At 39.2% G+C, this 19,473-nt stretch overlaps 1 protein-coding gene across 20 annotated transcripts in view; it reads left to right on the top strand.

The window, feature by feature from the left end:
- The first annotated feature begins 13,063 nt into the window (after window positions 1–13,063).
- Window positions 13,064–19,473, top strand: part of ABI2 (abl interactor 2) — a 101,520-nt gene continuing 95,110 nt past the window's right edge. For 5 of the 20 annotated variants that reach the window (XM_070770413.1, XM_070770421.1, XM_070770368.1 and 2 more), the window contains exon 1: window positions 13,068–13,400. In XM_070770413.1, coding sequence (XP_070626514.1) covers window positions 13,284–13,400 — 117 coding nt within the window. In that variant the 5' untranslated portion in view covers window positions 13,068–13,283. Of the gene's footprint in view, window positions 13,401–19,473 lie in introns of all 20 variants that reach the window. The other 15 variants (XM_070770409.1, XM_070770349.1, XM_070770374.1 and 12 more) reach the window with 6 other exon arrangements.

Consider the following 19,473-nt stretch of genomic DNA (forward strand, 5'->3'; position numbering starts at 1 on the left):
GGTCTACTTTTTGTTTAATACATTTTAAACATTTTCTTTTGTTACTTCATTTTTGTAAGGTCTTGTTTGGGGGGGGTAGACTTTGAAAGTAGAAATTAATTTTATGTTTGATTTATAGAATTTTATGGATAATTGTAAAATTTGAGCTTGAAGCGATTTTATAAAATATCCAGACAATAAACAAAAAGGCAGGAAATGACATTCCTTCTTCCAGTGTGCTTCCCATTCAGGCCGTTTATGGTTTGGTGTCTGTCTTTCTTCAGATTGGAAGCAGATCTTGTTATTGCATGGAAAACATGCCAGGAGTAAATAAATCACAAATAATCCTGTCTGATAGTTTTTTTAAAAGAAACTTGGTTTTATGTATGTCTAAAATACTTGCAAATTCTTGTTTTAATTTTTAACACTTAATGGTAAAAATGAAACTGTGTTACCCCATCATGGTAACTATCGTGGATAAAGTTGTAAGGTGCCTGTCTCCAAATGGCAATCAGTAAATATTTTTGAAGAAATGAGTGAACTCTTTATTGAGGTTTTCTATGTACATATAGGAAATTATTAAAGTTGCTTAATAGTTGATAAAGAAAACCAAACTACTTCTAATGCTAATAGTACTTTGTGATATGTATTGCTGGAAGTATTTAAGAAGATGTTATATGGACATCTTTCAGTGATGTCTGTATTAAGTGTGAAGATAGATTTATAATCAGCTATAGTTCTACAAAGTATCAACCAGAATAGTTGGTAAGCAAGTAGACCTTTGCTCCTCTATATCTTATCAGATTATCATTAAACTAGAAAATATGTAAGGATCAGAGTTCTTTATTAAGTTAGCAAGAGCATTATTTCCCAAAGTGTCTCACGGTACCCTATCCTATGAGATACTCTAAGAAAAAGTTTCCTTGATCATATTCATTCTCAGATTATGTATGTATGTTCTTTCTCAGACACCTGTAATGCATATTATATTGGAAGAGCTGATAAGTTCTAATGTAAGGAAACCTATTTTAACTTGATGTAACACTAAATGTTCCAAATGTATTTGATGAAGGTACTCTTTTTACAGGTTACGCCTATTATCCTGAAAAACTGGTGTTTCATGGAGATGTAGTGTTCACAGAACAGAACCCTTTTTGTCCAGACTGATCTATGTAGACAAGTAGGAACATCTGTCTTCGCTAGTTCTTTAATCTGTGCATGGTCCAGAAATTCTCCAGGCTAGGAGTGACGTAGTCATTCCAATTCACCTGAATTCCATATTTTCTCACTACCTTACCTCTACTATTTTTCCTTGTTAGAGCCCTTGTACTCTCCTCTCTCCTCATGACTTACATTTCTGTCTGAAGAATGTGAACCATTTAGTCAGGCAACACTTTTTATTGGTCCCTTCCTGTATGCCAGATCTTAAGCCAGATGCTGGGGATATAGCAATGAGCCAAACAGACATGGAACTTACTGTGCTCTCTGTCTTCTGTGCTTCACCCGAGGAGGAAGAACCCCAAAGTCTCATGTGCCAAAGCTTAACTTTCTAGCACTTGAGTTCTCTAGGTACTCGGTTTGGAAGCAACTCAAAGACCCTTCAGGTTAGTGGCTGAAAGCGACAGAAGAAGGAACTTGTAGCTGACTACACGACAAAGAACAGAAGGCTTCCGTTACAAGTACAAGGAGAGAAGAAGCGCAAGGAACTGTTGGGAGTCAAACCATTATTTTTGTTATTTTTAGTTTATGAGCAAGAGAATTAAACTACATATCTTACCAAGGAAAACTGAAAATTGATGATGAATAGGAATACTGGAGATCATTTAGAGTGAGAAGAAACAAAGCTAGGAATTGGTTTGACTAGGTTAAAGAGAGATTTTTGTCCAATTTTTGTCCAAATTTCTATGACTTGTTCAATTATACTGCATCACTAAGTGGTTTATCTTTTATGATTTGTTTTTTGTATTGTAAGGTCATCAGCTAATAGATAATTAATTTTTAGAGCTTAAAAGGATATTGTAGAGATTATATGGTAACCTGCTCACAGTTTAAAATTTTCGAGGGAGAAGCCTAGAGCCTCTGGGAGTAGAAGAGTAATATTCTTGGGCTTTCATTTTGGATTTTCTTAAGAGCTTCAGATAGCTTTCTGAAGACAGGTGCTTAAGTCAGTGCTGCGATTATATTCATAGGGATTTTTTTAAGCCTTCAAGGAGGTGTAGATTCAGAAGGAATTGGGGAAAATTTTTTTTAATATTCTTGATGCAGAGCCTTTGAGGGAGATGCAAATGTGTTTTGAATGTTAAACTTACTTAGATTTAAAAATACATATCTTCAAGCAAAGTTGCCATGACAACCTTTCTTAATGTGTGTATAAAATTTATGTCTGTCTCTGAGATTTTCATCTTTCCCAATACAGGGTTTAATCACAAGAACTGGGCACTATGGTATATTTCTAGCTAGATGATGACCGGTGAGAATTAATGTAATTTTGGGAAATGCAAATCAAGTATTACAGCAGTTGTGTAGCATGATGATCCCACCAAGGTAAATTTCATCTTGTTCTCTCCGTGATCAGAGATTGATCTGGCTTGAAATCTAAGCTGAAATTCTGAATAGAATAGAACCATGCATCTGTTCTGAGTTTCTGTTTTTTCGTATTTGGAGGATTTGTAGGAGAGCCCTTGGAGGTGTGGGAAATTTTGTACTAAATCTCTTGGACAACCCCCCAAACTGATCCCGTCTTTTTGGGATCATTAAATCTAATCCATAGTTGATAGCATAGGTTGACTCAGAACCACAAGAGACATCTCTGCAATGGTCAGGCATGTGCACAGAGATACCACAGAGACTCCTGGCCTGAACTCCAATCCAGCAATGCTAGAGAGATACCATTATCAGACCTCTTCACTTCCTTTTACTTCACTTCAGATACCCTTGTCTGTCAGACTCTCTTTTGCATGTCAGGGGCCAGGAGAAGAGTGCTAGGATTTTGGACACCCAAAGTTCCTGTGGTCAGGTATAGGTGTGATAGTTGGACTGTGAAGAAGGCTGAGCGCCGAAGAATTGATGCTTTTGAACTGTGGTGTTGGAGAGGAGTCTTGAGAGTCCCTTGGACTGCAAGGAGATCCAACCAGTCCATTCTGAAGGAGATCAGCCCTGGGATTTCTTTGGAAGGACTGATGCTAAAGCTGAAACTCCAGTACTTTGGCCACCTCATGCGAAGAGTTGACTCTTTGGAAAAGACTGATGCTGGGAGGGATTGGGGGCAGGAGGAGAAGGGGATGACAGAGGATGAGATGGCTGGATGGCATCACTGACTCAATGGACGTGAGTCTGAGTGAACTCCGGGAGTTGGTGATGGACAGGGAGGCCTGGCGTGCTGCGATTCATGGGATCACAAAGAGTTGGACACGACTGAGCGACTGAACTGAACTGAAAGTTTGGAAGAAAGGAATTCTCATCCTTAGTTTGGGAAATATGAATTTATTTAGCAATGGAATAAGGAGGTGGTCACTGGTGCCTTGTAGTAACTATGACTTGAACTTAACCCTTGGCTACTTTAGGTTTTGAGATGCTTGCACTGAGCTGTTATGTTTTATATTTTAGTTTTTCTGTAGCACAGTCAAGAACCCCTGAAAGTAATTAATTAAGGTGAGGTTAGAAGTTTCATCTACTACTGTGCTGGCTTTGATTTAGTCTTACAGACTTTGTAAAACTATGTTACATTTAAGAGAACCCATGGATATATTCTAATCCAATACCCTTATAAATGGAGAAAATCAAAGCTGACAACTTATTTTATGTGAGAGTTTGCCCATACTAGTACAGTTTTTTTTTTTTTTTTAACTTTTTCCAAATGTGATTTCCTTTTGATTTTACCTTATTCTCTAAAGGATGAATTTAAAACCAAAAAAGGACCCCTAAACGAAAACCGCCTAATTTAGTATACTAGGCTATTGATAACTGGGAGAAACAGGATAATAGTCTCCTAAAAACAAACACTTAAAAACAGTTGTCCTATCTGTGAATAAGACATGCTATGATATTTGTAAACACCCTCTTCCAACAACATGAGAGAAGACTCTACACATGGACAACACCGAAATCAGATTGATTATATTCTTTGCAGCCAAAGATGGAGAAGCTCTATACAGTCAACAAAAACAAGACCAGGAGCTGACTGTGGCACAGATCTTGAATTCCTTATTGCCAAATTCAGACTGAAATTGAAGAAAGTAGGGAAAACCACTAGACCATTCAGGTATGAACTAAATCAAATCCCTTATGATTATACAGTGGAAGTGAGAAATGGATTTAAGGGACTAGATCTGATAGAGTGCCTGATGAACTATGGATGGAGGTTCATGACATTGTACAGGAGAAGGGATCGAGACCATCCCCATGGAAAAGAAATGCAAAAAAGCAAAATGGCTGTCTGGGGAGGCCTTACAAATAGCTGTGAAAAGAAGAGAAGCGAAAAGCAAAGGAGAAAAGGAAAGATATGAGCATCTGAATGCAGGGTTCCAAAGACTAGCAAGAAGAGATAAGAAAGCCTTCCTCAGCGATCAATGCAAAGAAATAGAGGAAAACGACAGAATGGGAAAGACTAGGGATCTCTTCAAGAAAATCAGAGATACCAAAGGAACATTTCATGCAAAGATGGACTCGATAAAGGACAGAAATGGTATGGACCTAACAGAAGCAGAAGATAGTAAGAAGAGGTGGCAAGAATACACAGAAGAACTGTACAAAAAAGATCATAGACCAAGATAATCACGATGGTGTGATCACTGACCTAGAGCCAGACATGCTGGAATGTGAAGTCAAGTGGGCCTTAGAAAGCATCACTACAAACAAAGCTAGTGGAGGTGATGGAATTCCAGTGGAGCTATTTCAAATCATGAAAGATGATACTGTGAAAATGCTGCACTCAATATGCCAGCAAATTTGGAAAACTCAGCAGTGGCCACAGGACTGGAAAAGGTCAGTTTTCATTCCAATCCCAAAGAAAGGCAATGCCAAAGAATGTTCAAACTACCGCACAATTGCACTCATCTCACACGCTAGTAAAGTAATGCTCAAAATTCTCCAAGCCAGACTTCAGCAATAGGTGAACCGTGAACTTTCTGATGTTCAAGCTGGTTTTAAAAAAGGCATAGGAACCAGAGACCAAATTGCCAACATCTGCTGGATCATCAAAAAAGCGAGAGTTCCAGAAAAACATCTATTTCTGCTTTATTGACTATGCCAAAGCCTTTGACTGTGTGGATCACAATAAACTGTGGAAAACCCTGAAAGAGATGGGAATACCAGACCACCTGACCTGCCTCTTGGGAAATTTGTATGCAGGTCAGGAAGCAACAGTTAGAACTGGACATGGAACAACAGACTGGTTCCAAATAGGAAAAGGAGTATGTCAAGGCTGTGTATTGTCACCCTGCTATTTAACTTATATGCAGAGTACATCATGAAAAATGCTGGTCTGGAAGAAGCACAAGCTGGAATCAAGATTGCCAGGAGAAATCTCAATACCCTCAGATATGCAGATGACACCACCCTTATGGCAGAAAGTGAAGAGGAACTAAAAAGCCTCTTGATGAAAGTGAAAGAGGAGAGTGAAAAAGTTGGCTTAAAACTCAACATTCAGAATACGAAGGTCATGGCATCCGGTCCCATCACTCCATGGAAAATAGATGGGGAAACAGTGTCAGACTTTATTTTTTGGGGCTCCAAAATCACTGCAGATGGTGTCTGCAGCCATGAAATTAAAAGATGCTTACTCCTTGGAGAAAAAGTTGTGACAACCTAGATAGCATATTGAAAAGCAGAGACATTACTTTGCCAACAAAGGTCCGTCTACTCAAGGCTATGGTTTTTCTAGTGGTCATGTATGGATGTGAGAATTGGACTGCGAAGAAAGCTGAGCACCGAAGAATTGATGATTTTGAACTGTGGTGTTGGAGAAGACTCTTGAGAGTCCCTTGGACTGCAAGGAGATCCAACCAGTCCATTCTGAAGGAGATCAGCCCTGGGATTTCTTTGGAAGGAATGATGCTAAAGCTGAAACTCCTACTTTGGCCACCTCATGCGAAGAGTCGACTCATTGGAAAAGACTGATGCTGGGAGGGATTGGGGGCAGGAGGAGAAGGGGACGACAGAGGATGAGATGACTGGATGGCATCACTGACTCGATGGACATGAGTCTGAGTGAACTCTGGGAGTTGGTGATGGACAGGGAGGCCTGGCATGCTGTGATTCATGGGGTCGCTCAAAGTTGGACATGACTGAGCGACTGAACTGAACTGGGGGTTTATTTTATAGAGTCACAATCAGGGCCAGCTACATAATTTGTATGCTTAGTGCAAAATGAAAATGTGGGGTCTAAGCTGGTGATGAAGTCAATCTGTCCTCACATGAGTTTGCTCCTGTAATCCATGGTTGATGAGAGGGTGACCCCCAAGGGATTAGAAGTCCCCATGCTGGGACAGTGTTGTTTACCTGAAATGGGATAGGCAAAGAAGCCCCATCTGGTGAAAATGCTGTGGTGTGGCCAGCCCAAGGCAGACATGACTTTTTGCCCTGCCTCAAGATTGCAGAGCGAACTGCTTGCTGGATCCCAGCCCTCCCCACACCTGTTCCCAGGCCCTCCAGTGGAGGGTGACATGGCAGAAAGTGGGCCTCCCTCATCAGCTCTCCTACTAATGCAGTCTTACTGCTGCTCTGGGTAGGAAACAGCCATGGTAATTAATGGGTGGGGGTGGGGAGAGGGAGGCCAGGCAGGGTCCAGGGCACCAGGAAGCTGGTAACAGAACATGTCTAGGGAGGCAAGGAAATAAACTCTAAGTCCCTAGTATATACTCCAGGGTTCCATTGGACTTCATTTACAAAAGACAAATTCACAAGTAAAATGTGAGAATTTCACTGCAGTGCCCTCTCAGTGTTATACCCCAACACGGGGTCCTTCTCAGCAGTGGGCTTCTGAGGACTGCACTGGTTGCAGCCCATGAAACCAGCCCTGGGCACATCTCACCTTATACATCATTGAACTGTGACTCAGTGGTTTTTGAGCACTGTGTTTTCTGGTTTATGCCAGTCGTTCTTGCAAATACCCATAAATGTCTTTTTTATGATTTATCATCAAGCGATTTAAGCCTCTCTAGGATGTCTTAAAATTATTTACAAAATAAGCAACAAATAGATGCCAAACTTAAAAGCAATTTCATAACACACATTTTTATTAAAGTTGCAAAAGTGATCCAGTATACTAATAGTGGATTAAATCTTAAATCTTAAGCCCCATTTAAACTTCTGTTTTCTTATATTTTAATCATAATTGCCAAACATTGTTTTCTGCTGGAAGATAAAGTGGGATTTCCCCCCTGAAATCATCAACATAAAACCCTATGAAATATTTCAATGATATGAGTCATTCACTTATTTATATGGTTGGACATCTAGATAATAGGAATCTGTGAGAAATATATTGTTAATTTCTGTGGAGGAGGAAGTAAGAAATCCTACCAATGTATTTTAAGTGTAGTTAAATTCAGCATTCTTTTCCATTTAAAAATACCAAAATTATTCTCTTCTAGTCCTTTCTTTGCAAGAGGCTACATAAAATTACTTTGACAAAGAGAATCATGAATCACTTTTTTGCTGTTAACCTCTTTTACATTCCATTTCATGAACATAGCAATCAGTGGTGAACAATATTCTTATTCTTACCAACCTTGTACTATACATGTGAGTCTTGTTGACATGTACCATGGTGTTTAGTTAGCTATTTTGTCAAAGTATAACCTATTTGTTTGCAATATTACTGAAACTGATAAGAAATATTGTTATTAAAAAAAAGCAGCTTTGGAAATTATACATGCTTCAGTGAATATTCAATATACAGGTTCTAATGGTATTAATGCATAATCAGAAAAACTGGTACCTTTCAAACTCTTAGCAATTCATGTTATTAAGGGAAGTATAGTTATCAGTAATAAAAACCTAGTTAGTACCTTTTGAGACTTGACACTCTATAAACCTTTAACATAATTTAAGACAAAGTGTGAACAAAAGTAGCTAATTTTAGAAATCCAGTTTTTGTGAACTGATTGGTGATCTGTTCTGTTGTGGGAAACAATGATCTATTTTATGCTTTAGCTCTGAAATGTACATGTTTCTTGTGTGTGGGGGAGGGAATATGTAAAGCCAATTTCAGTGGAAACTAAAGCTTTGAGGAATTTGTATTCTTTTCAAAAACATACCTTTGAAGATCAATTACCTACTCCATTGGTTATATCTATACACAGAGATATATTATCATGGAAGAATTTCAGGGATTATATTGTGCATTCTCATGATTTAATGGGAAAAAACATCTTATTTTTCCCAGGGAAGGGAGCTATTTTGTGGTCTATCACAGGAAACTATTAGGATTCTAAATATTTAAATATAATCCTTTCAGGTTTTATCTTGGGATATATGTTATTTCTTCTTTCTAAGCATAATATCTTCTTGAAAAATGCTTTTATTGGGTGTTAGGTAGTATGAGGGGATTATTGTTGATTTTGTTAGATTTGCTAACAATATTGTGGTTACTTGGCAAAATACCCTTATTTTTTTGGAAATTTGTAATGAAGCATTTAGGAGTTAAATGTCATGATTACTATAATTTTCTTTAAAATTCTTTAGCATAAGAATAATATTTTATGAGGTAAAATAGAAGCTATTTGTTACATCTAGTCAATGGATATTTGTGTCGTAATTACACCATTTTCCATACTGTATATTTGTAATTTCCAAAGTAGACAAAAAATGACTTTCAGTACAAATGAAAATATATATTTGAGACTTGGGGACTACTGACTTCCTGAAAATGGGAAGGGATTTTTTTATTCTTACAGACTAATTTTGGAGAATGTGTATTCTTTCCAATCATTTTTAACTTATTTCTTAAAATGTGCATTCATACAGTTACAAAGCATGGGAAACTCTATTACACAGTAAGGCTTTAAGAAAAATAGTTTGGTACACTTTAAACCATTAAATAAATATGCCTAAAATTGAGACCAAGATTTAAAAAACTAAAACTGAGACCAAAATTTCATATGATAAAGTGTGCCTTTAAAATATAAGGCTTAGATCACAGTCATTTATTTTTTGATTACATATAGAAAATTTGTTTCAAAGATTTAATATGTTCAAATTATATGCACTTGGTATTAAAATTTCCAGTAGTCTTAAATTTGACTAAAACTAAATATATATATAAATGTGTATGAACATATTAATCACTGATAATTACTTTTCTTATTTGGGGTAAGACTGGGAACTAAGTTAACCATGTCATTGCTTTAGTAAAAAACTCTGCTTTGCATTTCTCCTGATTATTACTGTGTAATATATCAAACAGGGAACTTAATTACTTAAAAAGGAATTCTTTTAAATTTCTTTGAAATATATAGTCATTGAATTGTATATGCACATATATATCAAGTATTGCCTGATAAAGTTATATAGCAGCCAGAAAACTAGTTTTGAGAGTCTCAAGGTAAAGAAAGAAAACAGTCCAAAGTATCTTCATGAAGAGTGCTTCCCTGGTGGCTCAGCAGTAAAAAAATCCACCTGCCAGTGCAGAAGACACAGGAGATGCAGGTTCGATCCCTGGGTTGGGACGATCCCCTGGAGAAGGAAATGGCAACCCAATCCAGTATTTTTGCCTGGGTAGTCCCATGGACAGAGGAGCCTAGCGGGTTACAGTCCATGGGGTCACAAAAGAGTCAGACATGACTTAAGTCACTCAACAACAATAAATCTTCATGAAGAAGGATGGCATTCTTATTTAATAGTTTCCAAACATTTAAGGTAAAACCAGGAAGCTCCGTTGTGTGTAAATGAAACAGATGGTATTATTCTTTAGGTGCCATAAATGTTATTTGTTCTCTAATCTTTAAAATGTATGAGAAAATACAATAATATTAAGTACTAATTAATACTCAGTGCTATGGATTTTAAAGCTGGTAGGTTGATGTCATTTAAAAGTTTCTGTTTGTTATTTAGTTGCTAAGTCATGCCGGACTCTTTGTGATCCCATAGACTAGCCATCCAGGCTTCTCTGTCCATGGGATTTCCCAGGCAAGAACCCTGGAGTGGGTTCCGGTTTCCTTCTCCAGGGGATCTTCCCGACGCAGGGATCGAATCTGTGTCTCCTATGTCTACTGCATCGGCAGGCAGATTCTTTATTGAGCCACCTAGGAAGAGAAACTGATAATCTGGAGAAAAAAAGATATACTGATGAAAGCATTGTTTATGATGAATTATATCAGTGCTGTGCAGGAAGAATCTGAGGGGAACGTCGGAAGTGAATGGACATGTCTTCTAGATGTAAGAGAAGCAATTGTAAACTTCTCAGGTAAGCAAATTTGTTTATTTAGAACCCATACTTTAAGGCAATATATTATTGTGCTTTACCTTAATTTTCTCATTTAGGAGTGATATACACCCAGAGAATTCCATAGTATCTTTATTTCAGCAGAAGAATTTGACACTTTTTCACCAGTTATGGGATCATGATGAAATATTTGATAAATGTGAGTCCTTTAAGGTACAATCACAACTGGCCCAATTTAAGGTATATTGATTGTGGCTCTGACCAACTAAGTGAGTCTTATAGAGCCAAGCCATTGGGCCCTCTTCTTGGCCTTGATTTATTCAGCATTCTTATTAAAGGCAATAATGCACCCCAAAGTCTTGCTTATTAAATCTGTAGATGATGTGAATCAAGATTATTTCAATAGATGGTAATGAGGACTTAAATTTGGTGAAAAGGCACAATTAATTGGAAATAAATATCAAGACCTGCAGTTTGATTTTTAAAAAATCAACTGCACTCAGCATGACTGGGCTAATATATTAAAAAATCTACAAAATTTTAAATGCTTACTTTGAATCAAATTGGTGATAAAATTACTTAAAAATGTTGTCTTGGGCTGTGTTAATAAAAGTGTTCTTTCTGATTTGGGGAGATAATAGCCTTACTGTTCTCTTAGAAAAATAATCCATGCTCATTTTAGAAAAACTAAGAGGAGCAGGAACAAACACCCTACAATCCCACCAATTATATATGCACACGTGATGCATGTAGTTTTTATAGATTTGTGTAGTTGTCTTTTTTACTGAAATGACCTTGGTGGCAACAGAAGTGTGTATCTATGTTCTTTGATCCTTAGATTTTGCTGAATATTAAAAGGCCTTCTCTCCGTAGAGAGTCCCAGTTAGGCCTTCATAGCCAGAAGGGCAGTTTCATTGGCATCACCTGGGAACTTGTTAGAACCATAAATGGGGGCAGGCCAACTGATTCAGACACTCTAGGGGTGCAGCCTAGCACTTCTGTGTTTCAACGAGCCCTGCAGGTGATTGGAATTCAAGGAGTTTGAGAACGGACCTGAGTTTAACCCTTTGATTTTTCAGTTAAGGAAGCTAAAATCTGAACAAGCTGTCACAAATTAATTTGAGAAAGTACATACTAGAATCTTTCAGTGATTCCTAGGATGATGAGTCAGCCCTCTGGGGAGAACTGTTTATTGGGCTAATTACTAAGCAGTACTTGAAAGAATGCCAGGTGGAAACAAGTAATGGGGGGAGGGTGTTTAGCATTTAACTTAGCCTGGTGGACCTCTTACAGCTCAATAGTAGACTTTGATTCATTGAAATTAAGTCTAAAAGAAGAGTTTGCTTGATCTAATAATGTTAATCCCTGAAGCAAGTTTATGTGCCATCTAAGTAACTACTCCATTCCATCACTAAGGCTAAGGAATATCTCTAGAGTGTGACCCTAGAGCTCTCATTTTAAAAAGCGCCTCACACTTAAGTTTGAGAACCACTAATACAGAAGACATCTTTAAGTGGTTAAGAATAAAACCAGTCAGACTGGAACATTTTCAGTATCCTTTAACTTGGGTTTCACAGAAAAAACTCAAAACAATTTGCTAATGTGTACATCAAAAAGCCAATAAAACAATGGGAAAGCATTAAAGTGATTTGAGACAGCAGTTTCCTCATTATCAGGGGAGGAAAAAAAAGGGGGTGGGAATCACTAGGCAGGCCAAGAGATCACAAATGCAAGACTTGAAATAATAGATCTTGCTCTAAACTGCAAAGGCAGTCAGCCTTGACTTTCCATGGTACAAATAAAGGTCATGGACTTTAGAATATATCAGCAGTTGTCAGAAATTTCAGTTTTTAAAAATTACACGTGTGGAGTAGTCAGATTTAGGGGGAAAAAATACAATACAGAATAGTAACTGCAAGACCAAAATGATCTAGCTTGAATTTTTGTGGCATTTAATGTTATCCAAGGTGCTTTCACATAAACTTTTATTTTATCCATGTAATAGCCCTGTGAGGAAGTGAAGTACTAGAAAAATCGTTTTTGAAACTTTAAATCCTTAACAGGTGAGGAAAAAAGTTGATAGACTCAGAGAAATGATAAAAAAAAAAAGGTTGTCACTGAAGAAGAGTAGCACAGAGCAAGTGGGAAAAGCTGAAGGCCAGAGGATGGGCAAAGGAGAAAAAAGAACCCCTAACCTGGCAGGGGAAACAGTGTTAATCGGCAAACAGGTGCAAAGAAGCTGGAGGGCAGGAAATTTGGGATTAGGAAACTGAAATTTATTTATCCAAAGAGGATGAATACGGTCAAAGATGAAGAGAAAAAAGTGGGGCGCACGCACTTGAAGCTACATGGGAGTTCAGTGGGGCTAATATTATCCCTCAGGCCCACTACCATAGGGTTGGGCCCCAGGTTGAGGATAACGCCGAGGAGAGTCCCTGAAGAAGCAGGCGGGAAGACCGCAGAGCCGGGTGGGCGTTCACGCAGGACTAAAAAAGGCCGCGGGGTGCTCTGCCCCAGCCACGCATCCTGCGGGGGTCGAAGGGTTAACTGTGCGCTCGACTCCCGTGCGCATCCCGGCCCCCACTCCCGCGGTCGCTAGGAGACGCCGGATGTGGGGGAGGGGCGGGCGGCGCGACCAAGGGTGGGAACCTTTTTCGGGCTCCCGGGGGTGGAGGGAGAGGAGCGCGCGTGCGCGCGCCGGGCCGGCCGTCGCCGCGGTGACCGTCCTCCGAGTCCATCGGCTCGCGCCCCGCCCCCGTTCCCGCTGCCCCCTCCCCTGTCGCGCGCGCGCGGGGGGTGTTTCTCGCTCCTCCCGGGTTGCCGCCGCCGTCGCCTCGGCTCCTCCTCTCCTAGTCTTGGGTTTCCCTGGCGCTACTGCCGCCGCTGCCTCTGCGGTCTGTATGAGGAGGAGGATGTGAAGATGGCGGAGCTGCAGATGCTGCTGGAGGAGGAAATCCCGGGGGGCCGCCGGGCCCTCTTCGACAGTTACACGAATCTGGAACGGGTGGCCGATTACTGCGAGAACAACTACATCCAGGTGCGACGCATCTCCCGGCCTGGGCGTGTTGGGCCTCTGGCTGCTGAGCAGCGCGTGGGGGACCCCCGGCCCGGGGGCCGCGCGCCTGGGGGCGTAGGGTACACGGGGCCGAGGCCGCAGCAGGGACACAGTGCAGCTGAGTCCCCGTGCAGGGGTAGAAGCAGGGTGGGAGCGGGAGAATGGGTGAGAATTCTCCGGTTGGAGGAAATTGTAGCTTTCAAGCATTTTTCAAAAGCCATGAATCAGTTCTCGGTGCGGGGGGTGTGTGTGTGTCCCCGCCTCCTCTTCTTCCCTCGGCCGCCTCCGCAATCGGTGCCCGTCAATTTTCGCGATGGCGGAGGAGGCGGAGAGTGGCATTTTCTATTTGACAGAATCCTACTCCCCCATATGGCAAGGGTTTGGGGTTTAATGGGTCGCTCTCACCCCCCAATCTCGGGAGGATTTTTGAGGCGCTGTATTGCTGCAAAGTAAAATGCCTGAGCTTTCTATTCATTTGAATGCATCAAAAGATCAGCGTGGTTTTTTTTGGCTTGTTTTTGGGTTCTAGCAGGCTACAGTATAAGCAGCTGTCCCCCTTGTTGGAAGTTAATGCCAGTTTTCTTCTCTATGGAGAATGAGAAGCTGCATGATAATGGTCTATTCCCTCCCGCTACCCACCTCCAAGCCCGTTAGAAATAGCTAATTTGCCTGCAGGGAAAATTTTTGTGATTATCTTTGAGAGAGAAATGGGAAATAATTCTCACGGTTTGAATTTTCATGTATGGTTGGTTTGGCATCGGGACTCAGTGGTAGCACTGTATGTATGTGTATGAAGGCGGGGGATATTGGGTGAGATGAAATTGAGCTGCTTCTGGAAGAAGCAAGATTATGTGGATTAAAAACAATTCTTTTTAAAAAATTATTTAAAGGATAGCTTAAGATGCACAGTTTGCAAAGTCAGCATCTTTTGTTTTCTTTATAGCTTATTCTGAATCATAGGTTCTACCTCCATCTTTTCCCTTCCTATTTAAATTCTCTTGGGATATAGGTGGAAATGGAAGCAATATGTTAAATTGTTCCTTCACTGTGGCCTTTTTTCCTTCTCCCACCTCCATCTCTCCAGGCATCTTTCCTAACATCAGCTATATTGGGAAGCATTCTCAAGTCTTGGTGTGAACCAAAGAAAAAAATGGGTGTTAAAATTTATATAGGTTCATGAATTTTGTAAGGATCACATGGTTAATCAAGGATAGTATTGTAAGATATTACTTGATTAGACATATCCTGAGCACTGTATTTTCTTGTATGGAATATTTGTACTGGAGAATGAATCAGACATAATCCAAGGCTTTTCCCTCCAAAGAGGCAGTTGAAAGTATGGCCAGTAGGAAAAGATAGAGTGTGTCTTGGGTCAAAGGTACATACATACAGTACACTTGTCCATATTCATGGGGTGCTTTGCTGATACTGAGTGTGGTAGGAGAGAGTAAAAGGTTGAGATGCTCAGTTTTCACTAAATATATTTGAAAGTCTAAAATGGCCTGGCACTGTTAAGAGTTGATAGGTACCTAGTGTCTACAGAATTTCATAGTATAGTTAGTGGGATGGCTGATCTGTAGCAGATGAATACCATTTTGAGTGTCAATTTATATTCTTAATGGGCTGCAGGTGGGAAGAAGGACTGGTGGAAACTACGCTATCCTCACTCTGGAAATTCAGTCTCTAGGAGAGGCAAATAAAAGGATTGAAGTAATCATTACAATCCCTTGTGCAACATATGGGAAAGAGTTACAGGTCTCAGAAGAGAAACAGAGTGGAACAGTGATTGGGTTGCAATTATCACTACTAATTTTTTTTTTTAAGTTCTCTTTGTTTGGAAGATAATTTTTATTGTAATTTGAAGATATAGTTCCTTTTAGGTTGCAGTAGTTACATAAAAGGTAAAAGTACCTGAATTGATAAAGCTGAGAGAGTAAAGGGATCAACAATTGTCATCACTACATTTCTTCCGGTTCAAAAGAGAAGAATGTTGCTGCCATCATTTGTCTTAGCAGTGGGACTCAGAATTTAATGCGATGGTGTTTTAAAATTCAGAATGTAAGTGCTGATTAATAGAAATGGATCTGGATTTTAAAATGCCTTGTTTCTTCCATTTAGAACCTAAAACAGACGGTATTAGGATGCAGTGGTTATATTATTGGCGTTCTCGCGACAGAAAACTCCTACGTGATTTGTTTGTAGTAAAGTTGATAAATAGAACATGGTGATAGTGGATTTGTGCTGACTCAGCTGCACATTTGGCTGGCTCTTCTTGTAACCATCGAACTGACCAGCAGGGGTTCTGATGCAGCCTCTGTGACCCTGCAATGGATGCAAGTCAAGTAGTGATCCGATGGTCAGTTTAGGCTTATTACAGCAGCATGTCCTAACCACTAGCTCAAGTTAACTCACCTGACACTCATTTTATTTTGTGCAAGGACAGTTTTTGCCTGTAAAGCAGGAAAAAGACATTTATCGGTAGGTAACATGATAAGGTTCTTTGCTCAGTGTCCTTAAATGCCTAGTTTTATGCATGGGAATATAAAAATAAGATAAGAATATTCTAAATGTGGATTACATTTAGTGTAAAAATTGAGGAAAGGAAGAAAAATGGTGTTGTCCTTCTGAAAAGGCATACTGTTTAAGTTGTTCCTATCATATGAAAATGTCCTTTAGAAATGTTATCTTTTGGCATTAAGAGTGATCAAATAGTGCCTGTATTAACACACACAAAATCTACCGAAGGGTTTAAGTGGTAGTTTTCAAGGTTACCAGCCTAGTTTACACTATAAATTTAAAAATCATCTTTAGTATAAAAAAAATTAGATGATTTTGTTTTATTTCAACCTCTAGTAAAAAGTGATTGTCAAAATATTTTTCTAAAACGTGATAAAGAAAAGTTCTTAACTACAATTTCCTCTTTTCCTGATTGACTATTTCTTTCCTGTAAAAAAGGACTTTAGTTACTGTTTAATTTTTTGGAGATATATAACACTTGTGTTTTTTTTCTTCATTTATAAACATTGATTCCTAATCTAGTAAGTGTTCAGAAACTTTTAAAATGTTTTGATTAACTTGGATCTACATGTTTATAAATGAACATTATAATAATATGGATTGCTTTAATGTTTTTATAGATGAAATAAGATTACATTTTTACTCTGCTAAGGTAAGTCTGGAAAACCAACTTGTTCATTTTTATATTTTTCCTTTTGCTAGATAAAAAAAGTTACTGCTTTTTGTGAGCCATAATTCACATAGATACATAGTAAATCCCATTGTCCTTTTTGGATTAAGCAAAGTCATCCAATAAAATAGCTTTGCTCAGAAGAATAGAAACTGAGAATTTACTTTATGTTTTATCTGAAATATTTCTTTGTTTTGAATAACAGGAAAGATGTCATTCGTTTTCCTCTGTCAACAAGGATACTCAGAATTCATTAAAAATTGCAGGGAAGGTTTATAAGGGGATAATAGAATCATAGCTTACTAGTCAGTTTCATTAAAAAGTAGTTACTGAAATGATACAAATATTTAAAATTCTTAATAAAAACCATGCTCATTGTTGAAAACTTATTCAGTTTAGTTTCTCAGTTGTGTCCAGCTCTTTGCGACCCCATGGACTGCAGCACGCCAGGCCTCCCTGTCCACCACCAACTCCTGGAGTTCACTCAGACTCATGTTCATTGAATTGGATGCCATCCAACCATCTCATCTGTCGTCCCTTTCTCCTCCCTCCTTCAATGTTTCCCATCACCAGGGTCTTTTCCAATGAGTTCTTCGCATTAGGTGGCCAAAGTATTGGAGTTTCAGCTTTAGCATCAGTCTTTCTAATGAATATTCAGGACTGATTTCCTTTAGGATGGACTGGTTGGATCTCCTTGCAGTCCAAGGGACTCTCAAGAGTCTTCTCCAACACTATAGTTCAAAAGCATCAATTCTTCGGCGCTCAACTTTCTTTATAGTCCAACTCTTACATCCATAGAAGACTACTGGAAAAACCATAGCTTTGACTAGATGGACTTTTGTTGGCAAAGTAATGTCTTTTAAGAAGGAAGAAACGTAAAATTGCCTAATCATTTTGAATATATAGCTGGGGTTTATAATTTTAAATCTTTTTATACACATGTGTATCATATTTTTAAAATATTAGGTTCGTGTTCTTTATTACCTTTATGCTGTTGCTGCTGCTAAGTCACTTCTGTCGTGTCCGACCCTGTGCGACCCCATAGATGGCAGCCCACCAGGCTCCCCCATTCCTGGGATTCTCCAGGCAAGAACACTGGAGTGGGTTGCCATTTCCTTCTCCAATGCATGAAAGTGAAAAGTGAAAGTGAAGTCACTGAGTCGTGACTCTTTGAGACCCCATGGACTGCAGCCTATACCTTGATATATTTTTTAACTTTTTATTTTATATTGGGGTATAGCAGTGTTGTGATAGTTTCAGGTGAACAGTGAAGGGACTCAGTCATCCATGCATCCATTCTCCCCTCAACTCTCCTCCCATCCAGGTTGCCACATAACATTGAGCCGAGTTTCATGGGCTATACAGTAGGTCCTTGTTGGTTATCCGTTTTAAATATAGCAGCATGTACATGTCCATCCCAAACTCTAACTATGCTTTTCCCCCAATCTTCTGTCACCAACCAAAGTTTGTTTTCTTAAGTCTGAGTTTCTGTTTTTTGGGTTCGTTTGTATAGTTTCTTTTTAGATTCCACATACCAGGGATGTCATCCGATATTTCCCCTTCTCTGTCTGACTGACTTCACTCAGTATGCTGCAAGTGGCGTTATTTCATTCTTTTTTAATGGCTGAGTAATACTGCATTGTATGTATTTACCACATCTTCTTTATCCATCCCTCCGTCAGTAGACATTTAGGTTGCTTCCATGTCTTGGCTACTGTAAACAGTGTTGCAGTAATATTAGGGTGTGTTATACCTTGCTTTAAAAAGAAACTTTTAATGGTGCTAGTCATGACTTTGTCTTTTATGAATGATCATAGAGTATACAGAAAGGAGGTTTGTATTTATGTGTTTAACTTCTGTTTGTTCTCACAAATAGAGAAATCTTAAAAGTGCCTAGAATGAAAGAGGAGACAGTAGAAATTTGAGGACTGGTGTTTACATCCTTTCCTTGACTTTTGTTTTTCACCTCCACAGAGAGGGGTGACCCATGTAGGTGAACATCAGGCTGAATTAGGGAGATCGAATTTCCCTAGATTGAGGTGCGTAATGTATAGTGTGTGATAGATTTGCTTCATTCAGGGTCGTCTTTCGTCTTCCAAAGAATCTGTTGTTGAGTTGCTAAGTTGTGTCCGACACTTTTGCAACCCATGAGCTGTAGCCTACCACGCTCCTCTGCTCATGGGATTTCCCAGTCAAGAATGCTGGAATGGGTTGCCATTTCCTTCTTCAGGGGATCTTCCCAACCCAGGGATTACTCGTGTCTCTTGCATCAGCAGGTGGCGAGTTCTACCACTGAGCCATCTGAGAAGCCCTCTCCCACAGAATAGCTTATAACCAAATAGACTTACTTATGTGTAGAATATATACAGGAGATATTTTTGATGGTGAGATCCTTTGGATTGTTACTTATGTTTTAAAATGTAAAGAATTTTAATAACATGCAGTGGCAATGTGTATAAATGTAATATTTTGTGGATAAAGAGAGGTAGATTGAGAATTATATTTAGATTATTTGCAGACTTTTAATAGCTTATAAAGTGAAAGTCGCTCAGTCATGTCTGACTCTTTGCGACCCCATGGACTATTCAGTCCATGGAATTCTCCAGGCCAGAATACTGGAGTGGGTACCCGTTCCCTTCTGCAGGGGATTTTTCCAACCCAGGGATTTAACCCAGGTCTCCCACATTGCAGGCGGATTCTTTACCAGCTGAGCCACTAGGGAAACCCCTTTAATAGCTTTTGATGGAATATTTATGAGAATTGTTAATAGACTCGCTTAATGAAGTAGCAAATGGAATGACACCTACTTTGAATTTTTCATTTATTTTGCGTTCCTTGTCCAGGTATAAAGCTTCCAGAGGATAGATT

Source organism: Bos indicus, chromosome 2, assembly GCF_029378745.1.
Source record: "Bos indicus isolate NIAB-ARS_2022 breed Sahiwal x Tharparkar chromosome 2, NIAB-ARS_B.indTharparkar_mat_pri_1.0, whole genome shotgun sequence".
NCBI classification, from domain to species: Eukaryota; Metazoa; Chordata; class Mammalia; order Artiodactyla; family Bovidae; genus Bos; species Bos indicus.